Source organism: Dipodomys spectabilis, unplaced genomic scaffold (genome assembly GCF_019054845.1).
Source record: "Dipodomys spectabilis isolate Male_0828 unplaced genomic scaffold, ASM1905484v1 ptg000018l, whole genome shotgun sequence".
In the NCBI taxonomy this organism is placed as follows: Eukaryota; Metazoa; Chordata; class Mammalia; order Rodentia; family Heteromyidae; genus Dipodomys; species Dipodomys spectabilis.
Genome location: NW_024870695.1, coordinates 13,223,764 through 13,242,809, shown reverse-complemented (window position 1 = coordinate 13,242,809; position 19,046 = coordinate 13,223,764). Strand labels below are relative to the sequence as shown.

Here is a 19,046-nt window from a genome sequence, read left to right as displayed (position 1 = left end):
ATCTTAGTTCAAAGCCAGCCTAGGCAGAAAAGTCAGAGAATCCATCTCTAACTTACCTTAATGGTAGAGTGCCAACTGTGGGAAAACTCTGAGTGGGTAAAACCCTGAGTTCAACCCATAGTGTGTACACACACACACACACACACACACACACACACACACACACACACACACACACACACACACACACACACACAATGGTAGAGTGCCAACTGTGGGAAAACTCTGAGTGGGTAAAACCCTGAGTTCAACCCATAGTGTACACACACACACACACACACACACACACACACACACACACACACACACGCCTCTGAGTTTTATTCCCAATACTACAAAAAGGAAAATACCTTTCCCTGATGTGATGATGTGAATCCACACACACACACACACACACGCCTCTGAGTTTTATTCCCAATACTACAAAAAGGAAAATACCTTTCCCTGATGTGATGATGTGATGATGCATGCTTGTAATCTTAAAACTTAGGAAGCTAAGGCTAAAAGATTGAGAATTTGAGCCAGCCTGGGTTATGTGATAAGACCCTGTCTCAAAAAAAGAATGATTGTTGGATATCAGTGGCTCTTGCCTATAATCCTTGCTACTCAGGAGCTTAGATCTGAGGATTACAGTTCAAAGCCAACCCAGCAGGAAAGTCTATGAGATTTATCTCCAATTAACTACCCAAAAGCCAGAAGTGGGGCAGTGACTCAAGTGGCAAGGTGCTAACCTTAAGCAGTAAAGTTCAGGAAAAGTGTCTAGTCCTTGAGTTCAAGCCCCTGGACTGGCACTTATTGAAAAAAAAATAGGGGGAAGGAAAGGAAAAAAGAAAAGAAAAGAAGAGAGACTACCTACTTGGGAGGTAAATACCAAGAGGATCATGGTTTCAGCCAGCTTGGCATGAACTATTTTAGACCCTGGTCTCTGTAGAGACTGGCTTGGTCTGTGATGAATGCCTATCATTATAGCTATACAAGAGGCTGAAATTGAGAGTGTTAAGGTTCCAGGCCAGCCCTGGCAAAATGAGAGTCCCTATTTCCACAAAAAAAGCTGGACACAGTGTGTGTGCCTATTATCCTAGCCACTTTAGAGGCATAATTAAGAGGACCTGGGTTCTAGCCTGTCTGGGCAAACATCAACACTATATCTTGAATAATCGGAGCAAAACAGGCTGTAGGTGTAGCTTAGTGCCTGCCTTAGTAAGAACTGAGTTTAACCTCTAGTACCTCAAAGAAAGTAAGAGGAGGAAGGAAGGTAGGAAAGAAAGAAAGATAAATGTATCTTTAAGGAATATATAGCTTATTAGTATGTGAATAGACAGTAACTGTAAATTGCCAAAGAAATGTCCATATTTGTCTATTCACTAGAATTTTGGTACACTAAATATAGTTTAAAACACATAAGCTTTTCCCTGAAACTTGAAATTCTTGTCATGGGATGTTTTTGGGTTTATTTTTGCCAGTCCTGGGGCTTGAACTTGGGGCCTAGGTGCTTTTTTTTGCTCAGTGCTAGCCCTCTACCACTTAAGCCACAGCCTACTTCCAGCTTTTTCTGTTGATGTGGTACTAAGGAATCTAACGCAGGGCTTCATGCATGCTAGGCAAGCACTCTACCACTAAGCCACATTTCCAGCCCTGTCATGGATCTGTAAGATATGACTTATTTGAGCTATTTGCACTATTGAGTATGGCAAAATCAGAAAATATATCAAATAATAAATAATGCTAAACTCCATACATGAAAATCTTAATGCCTACTCACGGAGATTCCATGGATAGTAAGAGGAAGAATTAGTTTTCAGTTCTCACAGACCAAATAACACATATGTTGATTTTGCAGAGATAGTTTAATTATGGTATATTTATATGCTTCCAAGATTTAAATTACCATTCTTCCTAGATTTTTGTAGTGATTACTAAACCAATCTCTGCTCTATTTATACTTAGCTGAAATTTGGCCAATAAAGTTCTCTTTTATTCCTATTACAAAGAATATTTGGCTAGAATATGGGAGTTTATATAGCAAGTGTGTCCCTAGCTTTTGCAAGATCCTCATTTCTTACTGTATAAGTTTTGAACCTTTAACTTTTATTTCTTCAGACTACCATCTGCCATGATATTAATTACTTAATTCATTAATTCATTTGTTGGTTTTGGCGCTTGAACTCAGGTGCCTGGGCTGTCCCTGAGCTCTTTTTGCTCAAGGCTAGTACTCTACCACTTTGAGCCACAGCTTCACTTCCACTTTTCTGGTAGTTAATTGGAAATAAGAGTTCACGGACTTTCCTGCCAAGGCTGGCTTTGAACAACTCTCATATCTCAGCCTAGAATTGTAAGGGTAAGCCACTAGCTCCCAGCTACCATGATATGTTTACTGCTTTTACCTACTTATTTTTTATGTTCTCTTTATTCTTTCCATTTCCCATACTCTTGCTTTCCCATTTTAATCCTCTATCCTTCCATTTACTTAATATCACCGTTTCCCTTTGCTTTGTCTTTTTCTAGCCTCCCTCGCTGGCAGGATTGCCATGAATTGTGGAGCAAGAAACGGCGACGACAGCGACAAAGTGGTGTTGTGGTAGAAGAGCCACCTCCACCCAAAGCCTCTCGCAAAGAAACTACCTCAGGGATAACTGCTGAGCCTGTGAAGAACAGTAGCCCAGCACCACCCCAGCCAGCTCCTAGCAAAGTAGAGCCTGGGGCTGGGGATGCAATAGGTCAGTGCTGAAATGGGACCTTTGTGCTTTTTTTAATCACATTTTGGCAGATTTTGATGGTCAGGTGCAAAGAGTAGATGTGCCTATTTTATTTTTTGTTCAGTGGAATATTAGGAAGAAGGTTGATTATTTTCATAGGGAGAAAATTAAACTGTTTTGTACATGTGTATGGCTCAGAAAGCCTACAGTATACCATTTTCCTTCCTTGAAATAAGGAATATTGTATCTCAGCTCTGTGTGGAATAAATGAATTAGAAAACAAAATATAATTTAAGGTCAGTTCACCCATTGGTTTATAGCACCTATAATTTAGAACCCCATTTGTATTATGTTAAATAAAATCTTAGAATCCAATCATGTTAAATCACAATTGTTAAATGTCAGTAGTTCTGTAGATTGTTACTTGATCTAAATATACCAAAAACTTACTCAAGCCAGGTGCCAGTGGCCCACTCCTGTGATCCTAGCTACTTAGGAGGCTGAGATCTGAGGACCACTGTTCGAAACCAGCCTGGGCAGAAAAGTCCTGAGAGACTTTTTTTTTTGGCCGGTTGTGGACCTGAACTCTGGGCCTAGGCGCTGTCCCTCAGCTCTTCAGCTCAAGGCAAGCGCTCGACCACTTGAGTCCACAGCGCCACTTCCGGCTTTTTCTGTTTATGTGGTGCTGAGGAATCGAACCCAGGGCCTCATGCATGCAAGGCAAGCACTCTACCCCTGAGCCACCTTCCCAGCCCCAGAGACTCTTATCTCCAATTAGCCACCAGAAAACTGGAAGTACCACTGTGACTCAAATGGTAGAGCACTCTCCTTGAGCTGATGAGCTCAGGAACAGTGCCCAGGCCCAGAGTTGAAACCCCATGACCAACAAATACATAAACAAACAAACTTATTCAACCGGGCAGGAAAGTCCATGAGATTCTTATCTCCAATTAACTAGAAAGCTGGAATTGTTACTATGGCTCTAAGTGGTAGATTGCTAGCCTTGAGAGAAAAGCTCAGGGACAGCACCCAGGCTCTGAGTTCAAGCTCCATGTAACAAAAGGAAAAAAAAAAAAAAGCCAGAACTGGAGGTATAGCTCAAGTTGGTAGAGTACCAGCTGTGAATGAAAAAGCTAACTAATAGCCTGAGGCACTAAATTCAAGCCCCAGTACCAGCACAAAAAAAAATTAATAAATAAATAAATACCCTTAAATAATTGCCAGAACATGGGATATGAAGCATCTGAATTCTCAAAAATCTCCTCTGGTATTTTTTATCTTTTTGGCAGTACTGGGGTTTGAACTCAGGGTATTATACTTGCTGGGCAAGCATTTTGCCCCTGTACCACATCTACATCTCTAAGCCTTCTGGTGACTGTGTGTGCTTGTAGTAGGGCTTTAACTTAGAGCCTAGGTGGTGTTCCTTGGCTTTTTTGCTCAAGACTAGTGCTGTACCACTTGGGCCACAGCTCCACTTAGAGCCTAAGTGTTGTTCCTTATATTTTTTTTGCTCAAGGCTTAGTCCTGTACCACTTGAGCCACAGCTCCACTTCCGGCGTTTTGGTGGTTAAGTGGACTTAAGAATCTTATGTACATTCCTGCCCCTGCTGACTTTGAACTTTGATCCTCAGATCTCATCACCAACACCTGGCTCTTGGTAGTTCTTTTTTTTTTTTGGTTGGTCTTGGAACTTGAAGTTGGCCTGGGTGCTGTCCTGGAGGTGTTTTTTTCTTTTTTTTTTTTGTCAGTTGTGGGCCTTGAACTCTGGGCCTGAGTGCTGTCCCTCAGCTCTTCAGCTCAAGGCAAGCACTCTACCACTTGAGCTAGGGCGCCACTTCCGGTTTTCAAATGGTTTATTAGAGATAAGAGTTAAACGGACTTTCCTGACTGGGCTGGCTTTGAACCACAATCCTCAGATCTCAGCCTCCTGAGTAGCTAGGATTACAGGCATGAGTCACCCTCGGCTGGTTGGTAATTCTTAAGGTATAGTAAGCATTGAACATCACCAGCATTGAGATTGGTAGAGTGCCAGCCAATGACAAAGTGTCAGGTACTGAGTTCAAGTCTTGGCCTTGGAAGAAAAAAATATCGCCAGCACTGAAGAACATGAATAAAAGGAACAGTGAAGAGATATTTAGATACAGATATTTAGGAACAGTAGAGAGATGTTTTTAGTTAATCTTTATCTTTTAAAGCAAAACTAAGTAACTGACATGACAGCTGAAACATGAGGGTTCATTGGGTACCTGTGCTCACAAGTGTAATCCTATCTACTCAGGAGGCTGATATCTGAGGATGGTGGTTGTAAGCCAGCCTGAATAGAAAAGTCTCTGAGACTGTTATTTTCAGTTAACCATCAAAAATCTTGTAGTGGAGTTGTGGCTCAAATTATAGAGCATTAGCCTTGAACAAAAGAGCTAAAGAACAGCACTTTGTCTCTGAATTCAAGTCCTCGTACAAGCACAAAAACAAAATAAAACAAAACAGAAAACCTGAAAGTTTATTCTTGAGCTATTATAAGTTGCTATTGTCAGTCAAAGCAATGGTTTCTTTTCCTGCCTATCTTACATTGCTACACTGTCTCCCCACAGGCCTTGGTGACATCACACAGCAGCTAAATCAAAGTGAATTGGCAGTGTTATTAAATCTGCTACAGAGCCAAACAGACCTGAGTATCCCTCAGATGGCACAGCTGCTTAACATCCATTCCAACCCAGAGATGCAACAGCAGCTGGAAGCCCTAAACCAATCCATCAGTGCCCTGACGGAAGCCAGTTCTCAGCAGCAGAACTCAGAGTCCATAGCCCCAGAGGAGTCTTTGAAGGAAGCACCCCCTGCACCAGTTGTCCTGCCTTCAGCAGAACAGACGACCCCTGAAGCTTCAAGCACACCAGCTGACATGCAGAATATGTTGGCAGTTCTCTTGGGTCAGCTGGTGAAAACCCAGGAGCCAGCAGGCAACCTTGAGGAAAACAACAGTGACAAGAATAGTGGGCCACAGGGGCCTCGAAGAACTCCCACAATGCCACAGGAGGAGGCAGCAGGTAAACAGACCGGTCAAATCTCATTGAGCAGGTGCTTTTGATCCTCTCTAACATCTTTTTCACACCAATGGCCTCAGTTTCAGATTTTCTGTAACCCAGTCTACAGGAGAACATAGCACCAAGTGATGTATTCCTTGGCAATGTCTTTAAGTCTCAAAACATCTTTAATATATCAATTACTTTTTTCAATTCCTAGGATGTAGGTAAGTAAGCCTTGTATATTGTCAAGGAAACTAAAACCATGGTTAATGGTGCTTTTTGGAAGCACTGTGTATGTCGGCCAGCTAGTCTTAGAAAATCTGCTTTCTTAAAAAAAAATCATTATCAGGTTGTGCTTCTTTATTTCTAGTGGAGTAGATGCAGGATACCTTAATAAAATATCATTTGACTTTCTGAGCATAATTTGGGAATTGATCTAAATAGATAGTTAACGCTGTCCAGTTTCTTTCCAAAAAATAACATAAAAATTATTTCTTTAAATCTGTGTTACTGAAAGAGACCATGGAATGGACCCCAGATCAGAAAACATTATAAAAAGGAAAAGGAAAAGAAGGACTGGTTTATATCTTTATCTCACATGACTAGAGCACGCAGTTTATTAGAAGGAAAACATTTAAGTTCTATAATCCTGATTCATAATCTGTTTGCAAAATCTTACATATCTGAAACTGTTTTCAATTTCCTGGAAGTTTTTACTGTCAAGGAAGATTCCTATGAATTGGGGAAGAATCACAAGAGTTGAAGAAGTATACTGACCTTCACCTTTAGGGTCCTGCATTCATACGAGATGGTATAGAAAGTATATGCTTTATTTCAATGATATAAAGCCAAGGGCATAAACTATTTTTAAAATGTAAAGTTTTTTTAAAATTGGGAGATAATTAGTAAAATTAGCCCTTCATTTAGAAAACTTTGGTCCAAAAGTTTAAATACATCCTATCTGTAGTCCCTCTGTGATTATTCACAGAAGCAAAAACTAAATCTCAAGTGATTATAGTTTTTATTCACTTTGCCACTCTGTCATGAATTTTTAGGAGATTCAAGAACATAGAATAAGAAAAGACTATCTAGAATTAAAGCAAGCCTCTTTTCTCATTTCTCAGATTGTGATTTTTTCCTCCAGTCCCTCTCCTAGAAATCTAGCTTTAACAAAAAATCTGAAGAAAGGAGCTGGGCACTGGAGGCTCATGCCTGTAATCGTAGCTACTCAGGAGGCTGAGATCTCAGGATCATGGTTCAAAGCCAGCCCTGGTAGGAAAGTTGTGAGACTCTTATGTCCAGTTAACTACCAGAAAACCAGAAGTTGCACTGTGGCTCAAGTGGTAAGAGTGCTTGCCTTGAGCTGAAGAGCTGAGGGACAGTGCCCAGGCCCAGAGTTCAAGCCCCACAGTGGACTAAAAAAAAAAAAAAAAATCTGAAGAAGGGGGGGAAAAGCTAGGAGCTGGTGACTTACACTTGTAATCCTAGCTACTCAGGAGGCCAAGATCTGAGGATCAATGTTTGAAGACAGATTGGTCTAGAAAATCTATGTGATTCTTACCTCCAGTTAATCGCCAAAAAACAGGAAGTGGAGCTATAGCTAAAGTAGTAGAATGCTAGCTTTGAACAAGAATAGCACCCAGACCCTAAGTTCAAACCCCTAGGACAGGCACCGAAATAAATAAAGTCTGAAAGAAGTTGGTCAAACTAAATAACAGTGAAAGAAATTTACCCAATAATTGGTTCAAGGAGCTATTAGTCACATGATGAAATTGAAGTAAAACTAAGTGCTGGCCTATAGCCAGACGCCACTGGATATATTTTTTAAGAAGAGTACAAAAAAATTCAACTAATTATTTAGTCAACTGGATTATCTAGTTGCTGTTCCACAGGGTTTCTTGTGTTGTATAGCACGGGCTAGCCTCAAAACCCCACTCCTCTTGTTTTTATCTCCCAGGTATGAGATTACAGGCAATTTTTGTTTTCTTCCCTGATATCTTTTAGTTAGCTATTTCACTATTCATTAGCACTTCCAGCAGAGGGCATTTATATGAACTAGAAAAGGGGACAACCTGTCAGTCTAGCTGTTGTTTAGCAGTTCTGTACTTGTTAGGAAAGGGTGATGATTGAAATCTAATGAATCAAAAGAAGCTTTTAAAGTTATGTTTGCATTTATTAAATACCTCTTTTCATTAGTACAGAACTAGTAAGAATTGGCAACATTAACATTTTAAATCTGACAGCAATATGAATTGTTCAGATGTGAATAGCTCATATTTGAAAAATTTTTATAGTTCTTTACAATTCGTCTACTTTTTTACTTGGAGTAAAATTTTCATTTTATAAACATGAAAGAATTGAGCCCAAAAATTAGTTATGTTGAAACAGGGCTGAAGGCGTAGATCATTATAAAGCAAGTTTTTTTTTTTTATTATTTTTTAGAATAAGTACCCTAGTGAGTACTATGTCCTGAATTTAGTCCTCAGTACCACCAAAATAGAACAAAATAAAATGTAGCTATATAAAAGGCAAAATTTATACATGTGGAATGTGAGTTTAAATTGGCCCATTTTTATGATTAGTTATTTTTAAAGTCTATGCCTGTGAAACATGATGTTCCATTTTATGTTACAGACATTCCCCAAAATACTCCCCCCCCCCCCCCCACCCACTTTCTCTTTTGTTTCTTGTTTTTTGTTTTTGTCAGTTGGTTGGTTGTGGGGCTTGAATTCTGGGCCTGGGCACTGTCCCTCAGCTCTTCAGCTCAAGGCTAGTGCTCTACCACTTGAGCCACAGCAACACTTCCAGCCTTTTCTGCTTATGTGGTGCTGAGTAATTGAACCCAGGGCCTCATGAATGTGAGGCAAACATTCTACCACTTAGCCACCTTGCCAGCTCTGACTTTCTTTTTTTAATGGTACTAAGATTTAAAGTCAGCTTCACACTTGCTAGACCCACTCTACCACTTAAACCATGCCTTAAGTCCTAATGTTTTTAAATAGTGAGATTAATAGCTAAAGACTAAAATGCTTATGGTCTAATTACCCTACCTTTTCCAGAGTATCTTCAAGTTATGAATTTTCCATGGCTTTGATTTTTTTTTTCAGGACACACGTTTGAACTCAGCATTAGCATTCTACCATTTGAGCCATACCCCAACCTTTCTCTCTCCCTCTCTTCTTTTGTCTCTTACCTATCTATTCATCTCCTCTCTCTTCTTTTCTTCTTCTTTTTTTTTTTTTTTTAAATACCACTACTTTTTCACTTAGGGCCTGAGCATTGTCCCTTAGCTTTTTCTCTCAATGTTAGCACTCTGCCACTTGAACCAAACAAAGCTCTACCTCTGGCTTTTTGGTAGTTAATTGGGGTCTCATAGACTTTTCTGCCCAGGCTGCTTTGAACCATGATTCTTTGATTTCTGCTTCCTGAATAGCTGGGATTACTGATGTGAGCTACCAGCACCCAGCTACCTTTTTTCTCTTTAGTTATTGTTCAGGTAGGGTCTCAAATTTTTGCCTGGACCAGCCTCAGACCACAACCCTCTTACCTACGGCCTCCCACATAGCTGGGATCACATGCTTGGCTTGTAGTTGTGATGGAGTCTTGATAATTTTTTCTGAGGCTAGTCTCAAACTTTCATTCTCCTGATCTCTACCTTCCAAGTATCCTAAATTACAGGTGTTAGCAAGTGTTCCAGTTTCTATAGCATATTTTTATATTCCCCTGCCAACCAGCCTGTCAACAAGTAAATTAGTAGCAACTACATACAAGGTGACCAACTCATCCGTGGACTGGCCTGTTTTAAAACTGAAAGTTGGCAGCCTGGAAATGCCTTCAGTTCCAGTAACATTGAGGTTATTGATTGCCCTACTTGTATATTACATATAGCACCTTACTTATTATTATCGTAATACTTCACAATCTTAAATTTTGTGGTGTTTTTAGAATGCTTTCATTTGTATACTTAGGAAATGCAAACTTATTTACTGATTGTCTTTGCAAAATATAAGGTAAATTTTCTGCAAAAATATCTATAACTAAAAATTTTATGGCTTGTCTAAGTCACTAGCTTAGATAATGAAGAATGGCTACATGGATTTGTTGGGGGGGGTAGAATTTGGTTATTTGGGAGATAGGATTAAAACATTAAACCTTTTCTTTAGCAGGTTGACTCCCAGTTCTCTAAAGGCACTGTTTTTTTTGTTTTGTTTTGTTTTTTTTGGTCAGTCATGAGCTTGAACTCTGGGCCTGGGTGCTGTCCCTGAGCTCTTAAGCTCAAGGCTAGTGCTCTACACCACTTGAGCCACAGCACCACTTCCAGTTTTCTGAGTAGTTTATTAGAGATAAGAGTCTCATGGACTTTCCTGCCCAGGCTGGCTTTGAACCACCATCATCAGATCTCAGCCTCCTGAGGATTTACAGGCATGAGCCACTGGCACCCAGCAAAGGCACTGTTCTTAACTGTAATTCTGTCTCAGTGGTTTTGTATATCCTCAAACTCACGCCATTTTACATCTCTGCTCTCCTACATTGGCAGTCGTCCATTATCACATAAGTGTTTGTGACAAATAGGCAAATTTAGATAGTGAAAAAAAGAAAATCTGGGAAGTGATTTAAGAAGACAGAGGTCTTTATAAAGACTGAGGTCAATGATTTAATACATTTATCAATACTAATTTCTTATTATCTCTAGAATAACATGTTTATCAACAACTCAGTTCTATATAACATCGCTTAGAGTGATTTTTTTTTCCATAGCATGAAAAAATGCAAAGGTAGGAAAACAAAATAGAAAATTACTATGGGTTACTTTAGTCTTTATAATTATTATAACATAAGAAGTTTAATGTCAGCACTGCAGTTACTATTTTCTTATGAATGTAATTCTAGGGAGAGATAACTAAAGCCTGGAGAAGCAAATGTGTGTTTTTATACATGGAAGGAATGGGAAGTTTTTGCTTTTATTTCATCTTTCCTATGTATTGTTTTACTTTGTATTTCAGGTAACCTTATATCATCAAACATTCTGTAAATGTGTTAATCCGCCAAGTCCCATTCAAGGTCTCTGTTACACAGGAAGATAATGTCTTAGAAATATGACTGCAGAATGCATATTGTTCCCTCTCATCTTCTTTCTGCTTTATTTTCAATAATGTTTTGATCTAACAGCAAAAAGGGAAGTTGCAACAATCTACATATTAGCACAGCTCTTTAAGCAAGAAAATGGAAGAAATCTCAGAAAAAAACCAGAACAGTCATTTGAAACATGATTGTTTTACACCAGCTGTTAGATATAGAATGCAACTGTTTTACTTTTAATCTTGATTTTCTTTATAAATTATAATTTTCTGATTCCAAAATTTTATTCTTTATCTTGTTACTTGTATTGATATTTATGTTGGGGTGTGTGTGTGTGTGTGTGTGTGTGTGTGTGTGTGTGCATGCGTGTGAGTGCACACGTGTGTGCACACACGCGCGCATGTGAGCATGTGTTTATAATCACATGTGATTTTTAAGATGGTGTTTAAAAGAAGTAACCCTTCCACAGCATGTCCTCCTCACATTCTTCCACCAGAGAAGAGGCCCCCTGAACCCCCTGGACCTCCACCGCCGCCACCTCCACCCCCTCTGGTTGAAGGCGATATTTCCAGCGCCCCCCAGGAGTTGAACCCTGCCGTGACAGCCGCCTTGCTGCAACTTTTATCCCAGCCTGAAGCAGAGCCTCCTGGCCACCTGCCACATGAGCACCAGGCCTTGAGACCAATGGAGTACTCCACTCGACCCCGTCCAAACAGGACTTACGGAAACACTGATGGGCCCGAAACAGGGTTCAGTGCCACTGACACTGATGAACGCAGCTCTGGTTCAGCCTTGACAGAATCTTCTTTGGTACAGACACTGGTGAAGAACAGGACCTTCTCAGGCTCTGTGAGCCACCTTGGGGAATCCAGCAATTACCAGGGCACAGGGTCAGTGCAGTTCCCAGGGGACCAGGACCTCCGTTTTGCCAGGGTCCCCTTAGCATTACACTCAGTGGCTGGGCAACCATTCCTGAAGGCTGAGGGAAACAGCAACTCTGTAGTACATGCAGAGACTAAATTACAAAACTATGGGGAGCTGGGGCCAGGAACCACTGGGGCCAGCAGCTCAGGAGCAAGCCTTCACTGGGGGGCCCCAACTCAGTCTTCTGCTTATGGAAAACTCTACCGGGGTTCTACAAGAGTCCCATCACGAGGAGGGGGAAGAGGGAGAGGAGTTCCTTACTAACCCAGAGACTTCATTGTCTTGAGAGATTCCATCTCTATCCATCTTTCCATCCAGGCCTCTGAACCTTTAATGAAATCACTTGCCAGAGTGAGGTAATCATCTGCATTTGGCTACTGCAAAGCTGTCCATTGTATTCCTTGCTCACTTGCTGCTAGCAAGTGACTTAGAATGTTGGCACCAGTTCTCCTGGGATGGGCTATAGCTAGAACATTTACTTCATATCTACATACAGTAGAGAATATGGAGAGGGTCATTAAATTGAAAAGTAAATGTTACATTAATTAGCTTATTGCCTGCACTTCTTAAGCAGAAGAGAGAATAGATTCCCTTTTGAGATGGCTCAGGAGAAGCTTTCTTTGTTTTTTAAAGTTTTTTGTTTTTGTTTTTGTGGTTGGTTTCTTATGAATTTTAATTTAGATTTTCCCCTCGTCAAAAGAGAATAGTGTTCACAAAATTTGACCTGTTTTTAGGCTTTTGCTAGAAGTGAAACGAGTGGCCTGGCTGATTTAAATAAAGGTTTCCTTCCTCTCCACCATGTCACATTTTTTGCTTTTAAGTGAACACTCCCCCTTGACCCCTGTTGAGCATCTTGAACATACCTTTTTTCCAAATAAATCACTCATGCTTAAAATTTGCTCCACTTTGACAAAAGATATGCCTCTCTCCCTGCAGTTAAGCAGGTTATAGAAAGTGGCATTCTTGGGCAAGTAGGTAGACTTTACCCAGTCTCATCCCTTTTTTTGTTTGTTTGCTTTTCTTTCCTTTACCTTTCTCCCCTCTCCTCCATTCCTTCTTTTTCCCCCTCCTTCCTATTTTCTCCCTCTCTCTCTTTGAGGCATTTGTTTGGAAAAAAAAAATCACTGAGCTGCCCAAGAACCTGGAATAATAATTAACCTTTTTTTTTTTTTAATAAAGGAAAGGAAATTCAAACTCCTACATTGTTCTCTGTAACTCTTCAATTCTAAAATGTTTTGTTTTTTTAAAACCATGTTCAGATGGGGAAACTGATTTGTAAAGTATGGACAGCTTAGAATATTGCTACTGAGCTGTAGTTAGAAATGATGCCTCCATTCCTAGAGGGCTTATAAGAGCAGTTATCATATTGTTTACACATACTATTTTTATGTCCCCCTCCCCAAAAGAAAACCACCGTTCAAATAGCATTGTGCTATTGTCAAAGAGAATTTAAAAAAAAAAAAAAAACTCCTGAAAATATATGGAAATGTAACCTAGTTTGGGGTGGATATTTTTTGAAATATATCAATACCTGATACCTTTTTTTAAAAAGATAATTTAAAAATAGCATACTGTGAGAAAGAACAGTATTGACATATACATATCTCCAGCATGTATATCCTACCAATTTTAGGGACTTTGCTCCAGAAAGATTTGGTTTTGATTTAAAAAAAAAAAGAAAAGAAAAAAAAAAGGGTTAAGTGTAAATTGCCTGGCAAGAACTTGCCTTATAACAAGAAAGGAAAAAGGCTCTCAGGTTGGGATAACTTGAGAGGCTTCTCATTCTAACTTCTATTTCTATGAGTACCAGCTTATGGAGTATTTTAAAAACAGATACATGTCATTATTGATCTTCACAGTCTTAGTCCTTTATGAAATGTAGTTTAGGCAACCCCCCCTCTTTTCTTTTTACAAAGAAAGGCAAAAATCCTCTAGTATCTTGGAATACTTTAAAAACTCAAGTGAAGTTTTATGTTTCAATGCCAGGTTCTTAAACAATAAAATTACTTATAAGAAGAAAGGTGCATTAATTAAAAAAAAAAAACTTTAAGGAAATGAAAGAAGAACCCTCTTCAGATATTCTGATGAAAACTATTTTCCCTTTACTGATACATATGTGTGTGTGTGTGTGTGTGCGTGCGTGTGTGTATATATATATGTGTGTGTGTGTGTGTGTGTGTATACATATATACACATATATGTATATATAGGTGTATTTCTTTATTCTCTGGGTTTTGGTCTGGCCTTGCTCTCAGGCTAGTAATCAAACCTTCTAACCATTTTGGCTTTGATGGGTTTTGTAAACCAGTGTGTCCAGCTAGATTTCCTAGGCACACTGACATAATATTGGTAAACCACACTTACTGAAGTTCATCTGAACGTTCTGTCTGATAACTTTAGTCTTCAGACATGGGACTTTGTATGTTAGAATATTTGAATTTGAGGTATTGGACTCCATTCCTCTGTTTTTGGTTAAAGCTGAGCCTGAAATACGTTCAGTAGTATCTGCCCAGAGAAAAAAAATAATTGTTTTCCCACCAAATATGAATAAAATTCTCTATATTTTCATTGTATTTTGGTTATAAACAATCATCAGTAGTGTTTTTCCTTCCCCTATGCCATCCCTTATTTTTAATTATGCCAAATATTCTAAATAATATACGTAAGCTTCCATTTCTCCATCCCTACTAGCGAAGGGGATGGGTGTATGAGTGAATGTGTGTATGTGTATGTATGATCCCATCTCACCCTCACCCTCATTTGGGGCATCTTTAAAATGAAATGAAATTTTTTTTTAAATTTTGACTCTAAAAATGGGAGAATTGTTTTAATATTCTGGAATATGTGTGGAGGAAAAAAGTATTTGCGGATTTTTCAGCTACGTTGTCTATAAACATGATGGAAGTAAAAGTTTGGCTGAATTTCAACTTGACTGCTTGGAAATTACAAACCAAATTCCATTCAAAAGTGGTTTTGTTTTTGTTTAAAACTATTGTACCATGGGAAATACTAAGTCTATTAAATTCATTATTTTGAACAGATGAGAAATCTGATCCTGTTCATGATGAAAGGCAAAACTGGTTTGACCATGATCCTTTTTGTGGTTTTGAAAACAAATTTGTCTAACCATTTCCTCAGTTTTTTCTTCAACTACTTGTAGGAATAAGAATTTGAAAATAACATCAGATGTTTAAAGCAGAGCAGTTAACACAAATTTGTAATTAGGATTTTTGTTAGCTTCTGCCACAGACATCATCCAACCACTTGTATGTGTGTGTATAATATGCATATATAGTTACAGTACTAAAATGGCTATCAGCAGGTTTTGAGAAAAGCAATGCTGCATCAAAAAGTGTCAGTTGCCACCTCATTCTCCCTAGGTTCCTGACACTGTTTTCCTTTCTCTTGTTTTTTCCCTCCCCCATCAGGTGTATCTTGTCTATGTACAGATATTTTGTAATATATTAAATTTTTTCAGTTTATAAAAATGGAAAGTGGAGATTGGAAAATTAAATATTTCCTGTTACTATAACACTTTTGCTCCATTGCATTTACTTCTAATGTCTATACCCTCTGAGCATATCTAATGAAGGATATTTTTCCTCCACTTTATCCTTAGGGGTTCTCTGTCTCAGAATTGCTATAGATTCATAAACTGCCAAAACAAAAGATTCTTAGGGACTGGAGAGGTGCATGAAAACACTAGAGACTAGAAAAAAAATTTAAGTGGGTTAGGGGAATCCATAAAATGTTAATTTTTTTTAGTAGAAAAATCACACAAATAATGGTGGTATGAAGCCATCAAGAGTTGAGCTACATGTACCCTGACTCCTCCTGACAGGAGAGGTAAGTGGGTTTTAAGCTCAACAGTCATCAAGGAAAGTTGGTAAGAAGCTGTTTAGACTTAAAGGATACTCTAAAACCAGGCTCCTCAGTATCCCGGTTCCCTGGTTCCGTTATGTTATAAAAGAGTGACAGCATGGGGATTGGTGTACGTAATTGCTAAGATTTCCTGGGAAACTGTCAATTCAGGATGTAGATCAAAGTTAAAGGCTTATTTAAGAGTTTTATATTTCTAATATCTTTCCCAAAACTCTAAAGGGAGAATTACTTTCCCTTTCATGTTTAAGGACACTGAGGATAAATTTTCCCATATACCTCAGTCTTGCTATTATGACCATTAGGCAAATAGCAGCTGAAAATCGATTAGGAGATAGATCTCTGGAAGTTGTAAGCTCTAAAAGGTACATCCAAACACAGGAAATGAGAAATTCAAAAGCTGTTGATGAGGGTAGCCAGCCTGGTTTTGAATCCTCAAGATTTTTGTGAACCCTTGCCTTTTGGTTTAATCATATCCTTTACACAGGAGAGAAGAGATTGTTCCAGATCATGGAACTATGTGTTTCAGGTTAGTCCTTAGAGATAAGGAATTAGTTTTAGGCCTTCTATATTATAAGCTAATGACTATGAGTTTGAACTTAAATGTACTGAGAATAGTATTTCCATTTTTTAGCAATGTCTGTCAACAATTCAGGCCTAAAGACTTAACTAGCCTGGACTTTTTTCCTCATACCCAAGATCATAACTGAGTAGAAAGCATACTACAAATTTCTTAAGCATTATTCTCCTAGACAGACATTCTTAACTATATGGAAAGGCTAATGCCTCAAGGAAGCTAATAGTATTCTTGCCAAACAGATTTCCATTATTAAAGATTGCTGACTTTTTAAACTGTTCAGTGGCTTCTCCTTTCACATCTTAGTCATTCTGAAGGACTAAGTGGAATGGGAATGAGGAGTTCCTCAATGCAGAAATAACTACCATTCCTAGGGAGAGGTAGGCTACCAAGTCTTCTGGTTGGCCTGAGAGGCAAAATGAAAATTATTGGACACTTCAGTTGATTTTATTTTCCACATGTGGAATTTTTTCATCTATAGGAACACCCCTAGTGTTTCAACAGCCTTGGAATTAAATAAATTGAGAATGTAGGCAGGAACTTTAACGCATCTAGGAATCATTGTTAGAATTCTACCAGTCTTCACTCTGAGTAGCTGTCTCTCCATCACTTATCCACCCATCCACTTTTTATTTACTTCCCCCTTCCCTCTCTCACCATCCAACTAGAGTGATTAGGCCTACCATGGGTATTGATTGCTTCCTACTGGATATTTAAGGTTCCATAATTTTGAGGGGTCTTTAGAGGTGATTGAGAAGACAAATGTCTATTTGGATGCTCAAGTTATGGGTGGGAGGTAGAAAGCAAAGTAATAATACTTATTGCCAAGAGCCATGAAAGGAGCTTTTAATTCATGCTATATGCCCATGAAAGGAATTACCTTTTAGTGTCTCTGCTTCTCCTCTTTAAACCTTCATCTCTTGTCCTTTTCTCCCTTAACCTGAGATTGTTGCATTTACTGGTCACATTTCTGAGTTCAGTCATAGGTGGTGTCTGTGTGGAAAGTAAAGGTTGGGAAAAAAACAACAACAAAAAATGGCTCTGGTACCCAAGAGGAAAGCAGATAAGGGTTGCTTTGATATCCTGGTGATTAATGTCCTGGGATCCCAAAATTTTTTGATCAGTAGATTGCTCTCATTTTATCTCTTGTCTCAATAATTAGCCCAAGTCTAAGTCTGAGAGAAAGACCTGATGTTGAGTACTATAGTCTTTAATGTCCTTTAGATGAGTAATTGTTGATGAAGCTTTATTATTGTGCTGTCCTCAGCTTCAGCATACTTCTCTGAACTAAAGATAATAGTCATGAAGTTTACTGAGCAATTCTCTAGGGCCTGGAAATAGATGGATTTCTGATGTCTTGTTTTGACATGGTTGTCAACTTAAAAGGGTTCATAGTTCTAAAGGGAAAAAGGATATTGTAACCAAGCTGAACCATCCCCTAGGGAGTCACCATAAAGAAACCTTTAGGAAGGCTATAGTGTAGCAGTCAGAGCTAAAAGAAGAACAAACCTAGGCCTTTACCTGGTGACTTTTCTCTACTGGAAGAACAGATTAACTAATGGGCTGTAAGAGCTTTTTCCTGCTTGAACTTCAGTAATGCCTAATGAGCAACATGGTGAGATCTGCTTGTAGACAACTATACCAGGTTAATGCAATTTTCAGTACTTATAGACTTGAGGGGGAAAAAGCAGGCTAAGTTAATTCAAAGACTTAGAAAAAACTTAGGAACCTGATTTTTCACATAATTCAGGAGCTTCTGTACTAATATTTGTCATTTCTGTTAGGGGATCAGAGGTCTCACAAAATGGAGAAATATAAGGGGGTAAAAAGGGCTTGAGCAGTTTTGGTAGATATACTGAAGAATTAGAGATATGAGATGGAAGGAAAAATTTGATTGGTCTGGTGAGTTTAGGGGATGATTGCTTTAGAAGTTCACAGTTTATTTCAGAGAGGCCCTATTACAGCACCTATATGAGTAAAAGAGATTTGGTCACAGTAGATGCATCTTTAGGGTTGGAAGATGGGGCTAGAACTGATAGACTGAGGATAGTACAAAGATATTTTCTATAGAGAATCTAGAGAATAAAAGCACAGATATTGAGCAAATATTTTTAATATGAGTAATACAATTGAAAATAACCCACAAAATGCAACATCTTGAAAAACCCAAAATTTACTACTATTGCCAATTTCTATGATGTTTAAAGCTTAAAGTTGCTTAGCATTACTTCCTGCATTGTTCAAGAAGTAATTTAGGGGCAAAGAGGAAGTGATCTCATGTTGAAATTTATTTGTATTTTTTGAGTTTTAATACTCTCCTGCAAGTGGTTTTATATATTTTAGGTCAACCAGATGACTGGTATTATTCCACTTCCCCTTGTTTTGGATAGTATACAGAAGAATAAATGAATCAGAATATGTGAATTAGAGCTACAGAATATTTATACTGCAAAATGGCATTCATTTGTTTAGTTTGGGACCAGCATTGGCCAATGGTGGGTGGGGAAAGGGGGAAAGGAGGGAGTGGGTCCAGGAAACTGGAAGAAAAGAAAGAGGGGGAGGGAGAAAAACTAATGTTAAGTATTGTTATATATCAGTTATTGTGCTAAATTGCTTGTGGTTTTAGTTTCTTGATTCTTAGACAACTTGGGAATAAGGGTTGAAAAGGATAAAAGGCAAATCCTCTTTACTATCTAGAGCAATATTTATAAGAAAAGGGAGGAGTGGCAGAGCACTTTTTCCTCTCAATCCAAAGGCTAACCTAGAGGAAGTGAATAATCGCATTGGAAAGTAACAGTACTCAAAGTACTCAACAGACAGGTTGAAAGGGACTAAGGACTTCTCCATCCTACAGACCTAAAATGATGA

The 19,046-nt window shown here is 38.7% G+C and overlaps 1 protein-coding gene across 9 annotated transcripts in view; it reads left to right on the top strand.

Moving 5' to 3' along the window:
• The window catches only part of Cdk12 (cyclin dependent kinase 12), a 116,695-nt gene that overhangs the window by 57,024 nt on the left and 40,625 nt on the right, over positions 1 to 19,046 (top strand). For 4 of the 9 annotated variants that reach the window (XM_042671346.1, XM_042671343.1, XM_042671345.1 and 1 more), the window contains exons 12-14: positions 2,506 to 2,717; positions 5,288 to 5,740; positions 11,268 to 11,688. In XM_042671346.1, coding sequence (XP_042527280.1) covers positions 2,506 to 2,717; positions 5,288 to 5,740; positions 11,268 to 11,688 — 1,086 coding nt within the window. The other 5 variants (XM_042671319.1, XM_042671329.1, XM_042671312.1 and 2 more) reach the window with 3 other exon arrangements.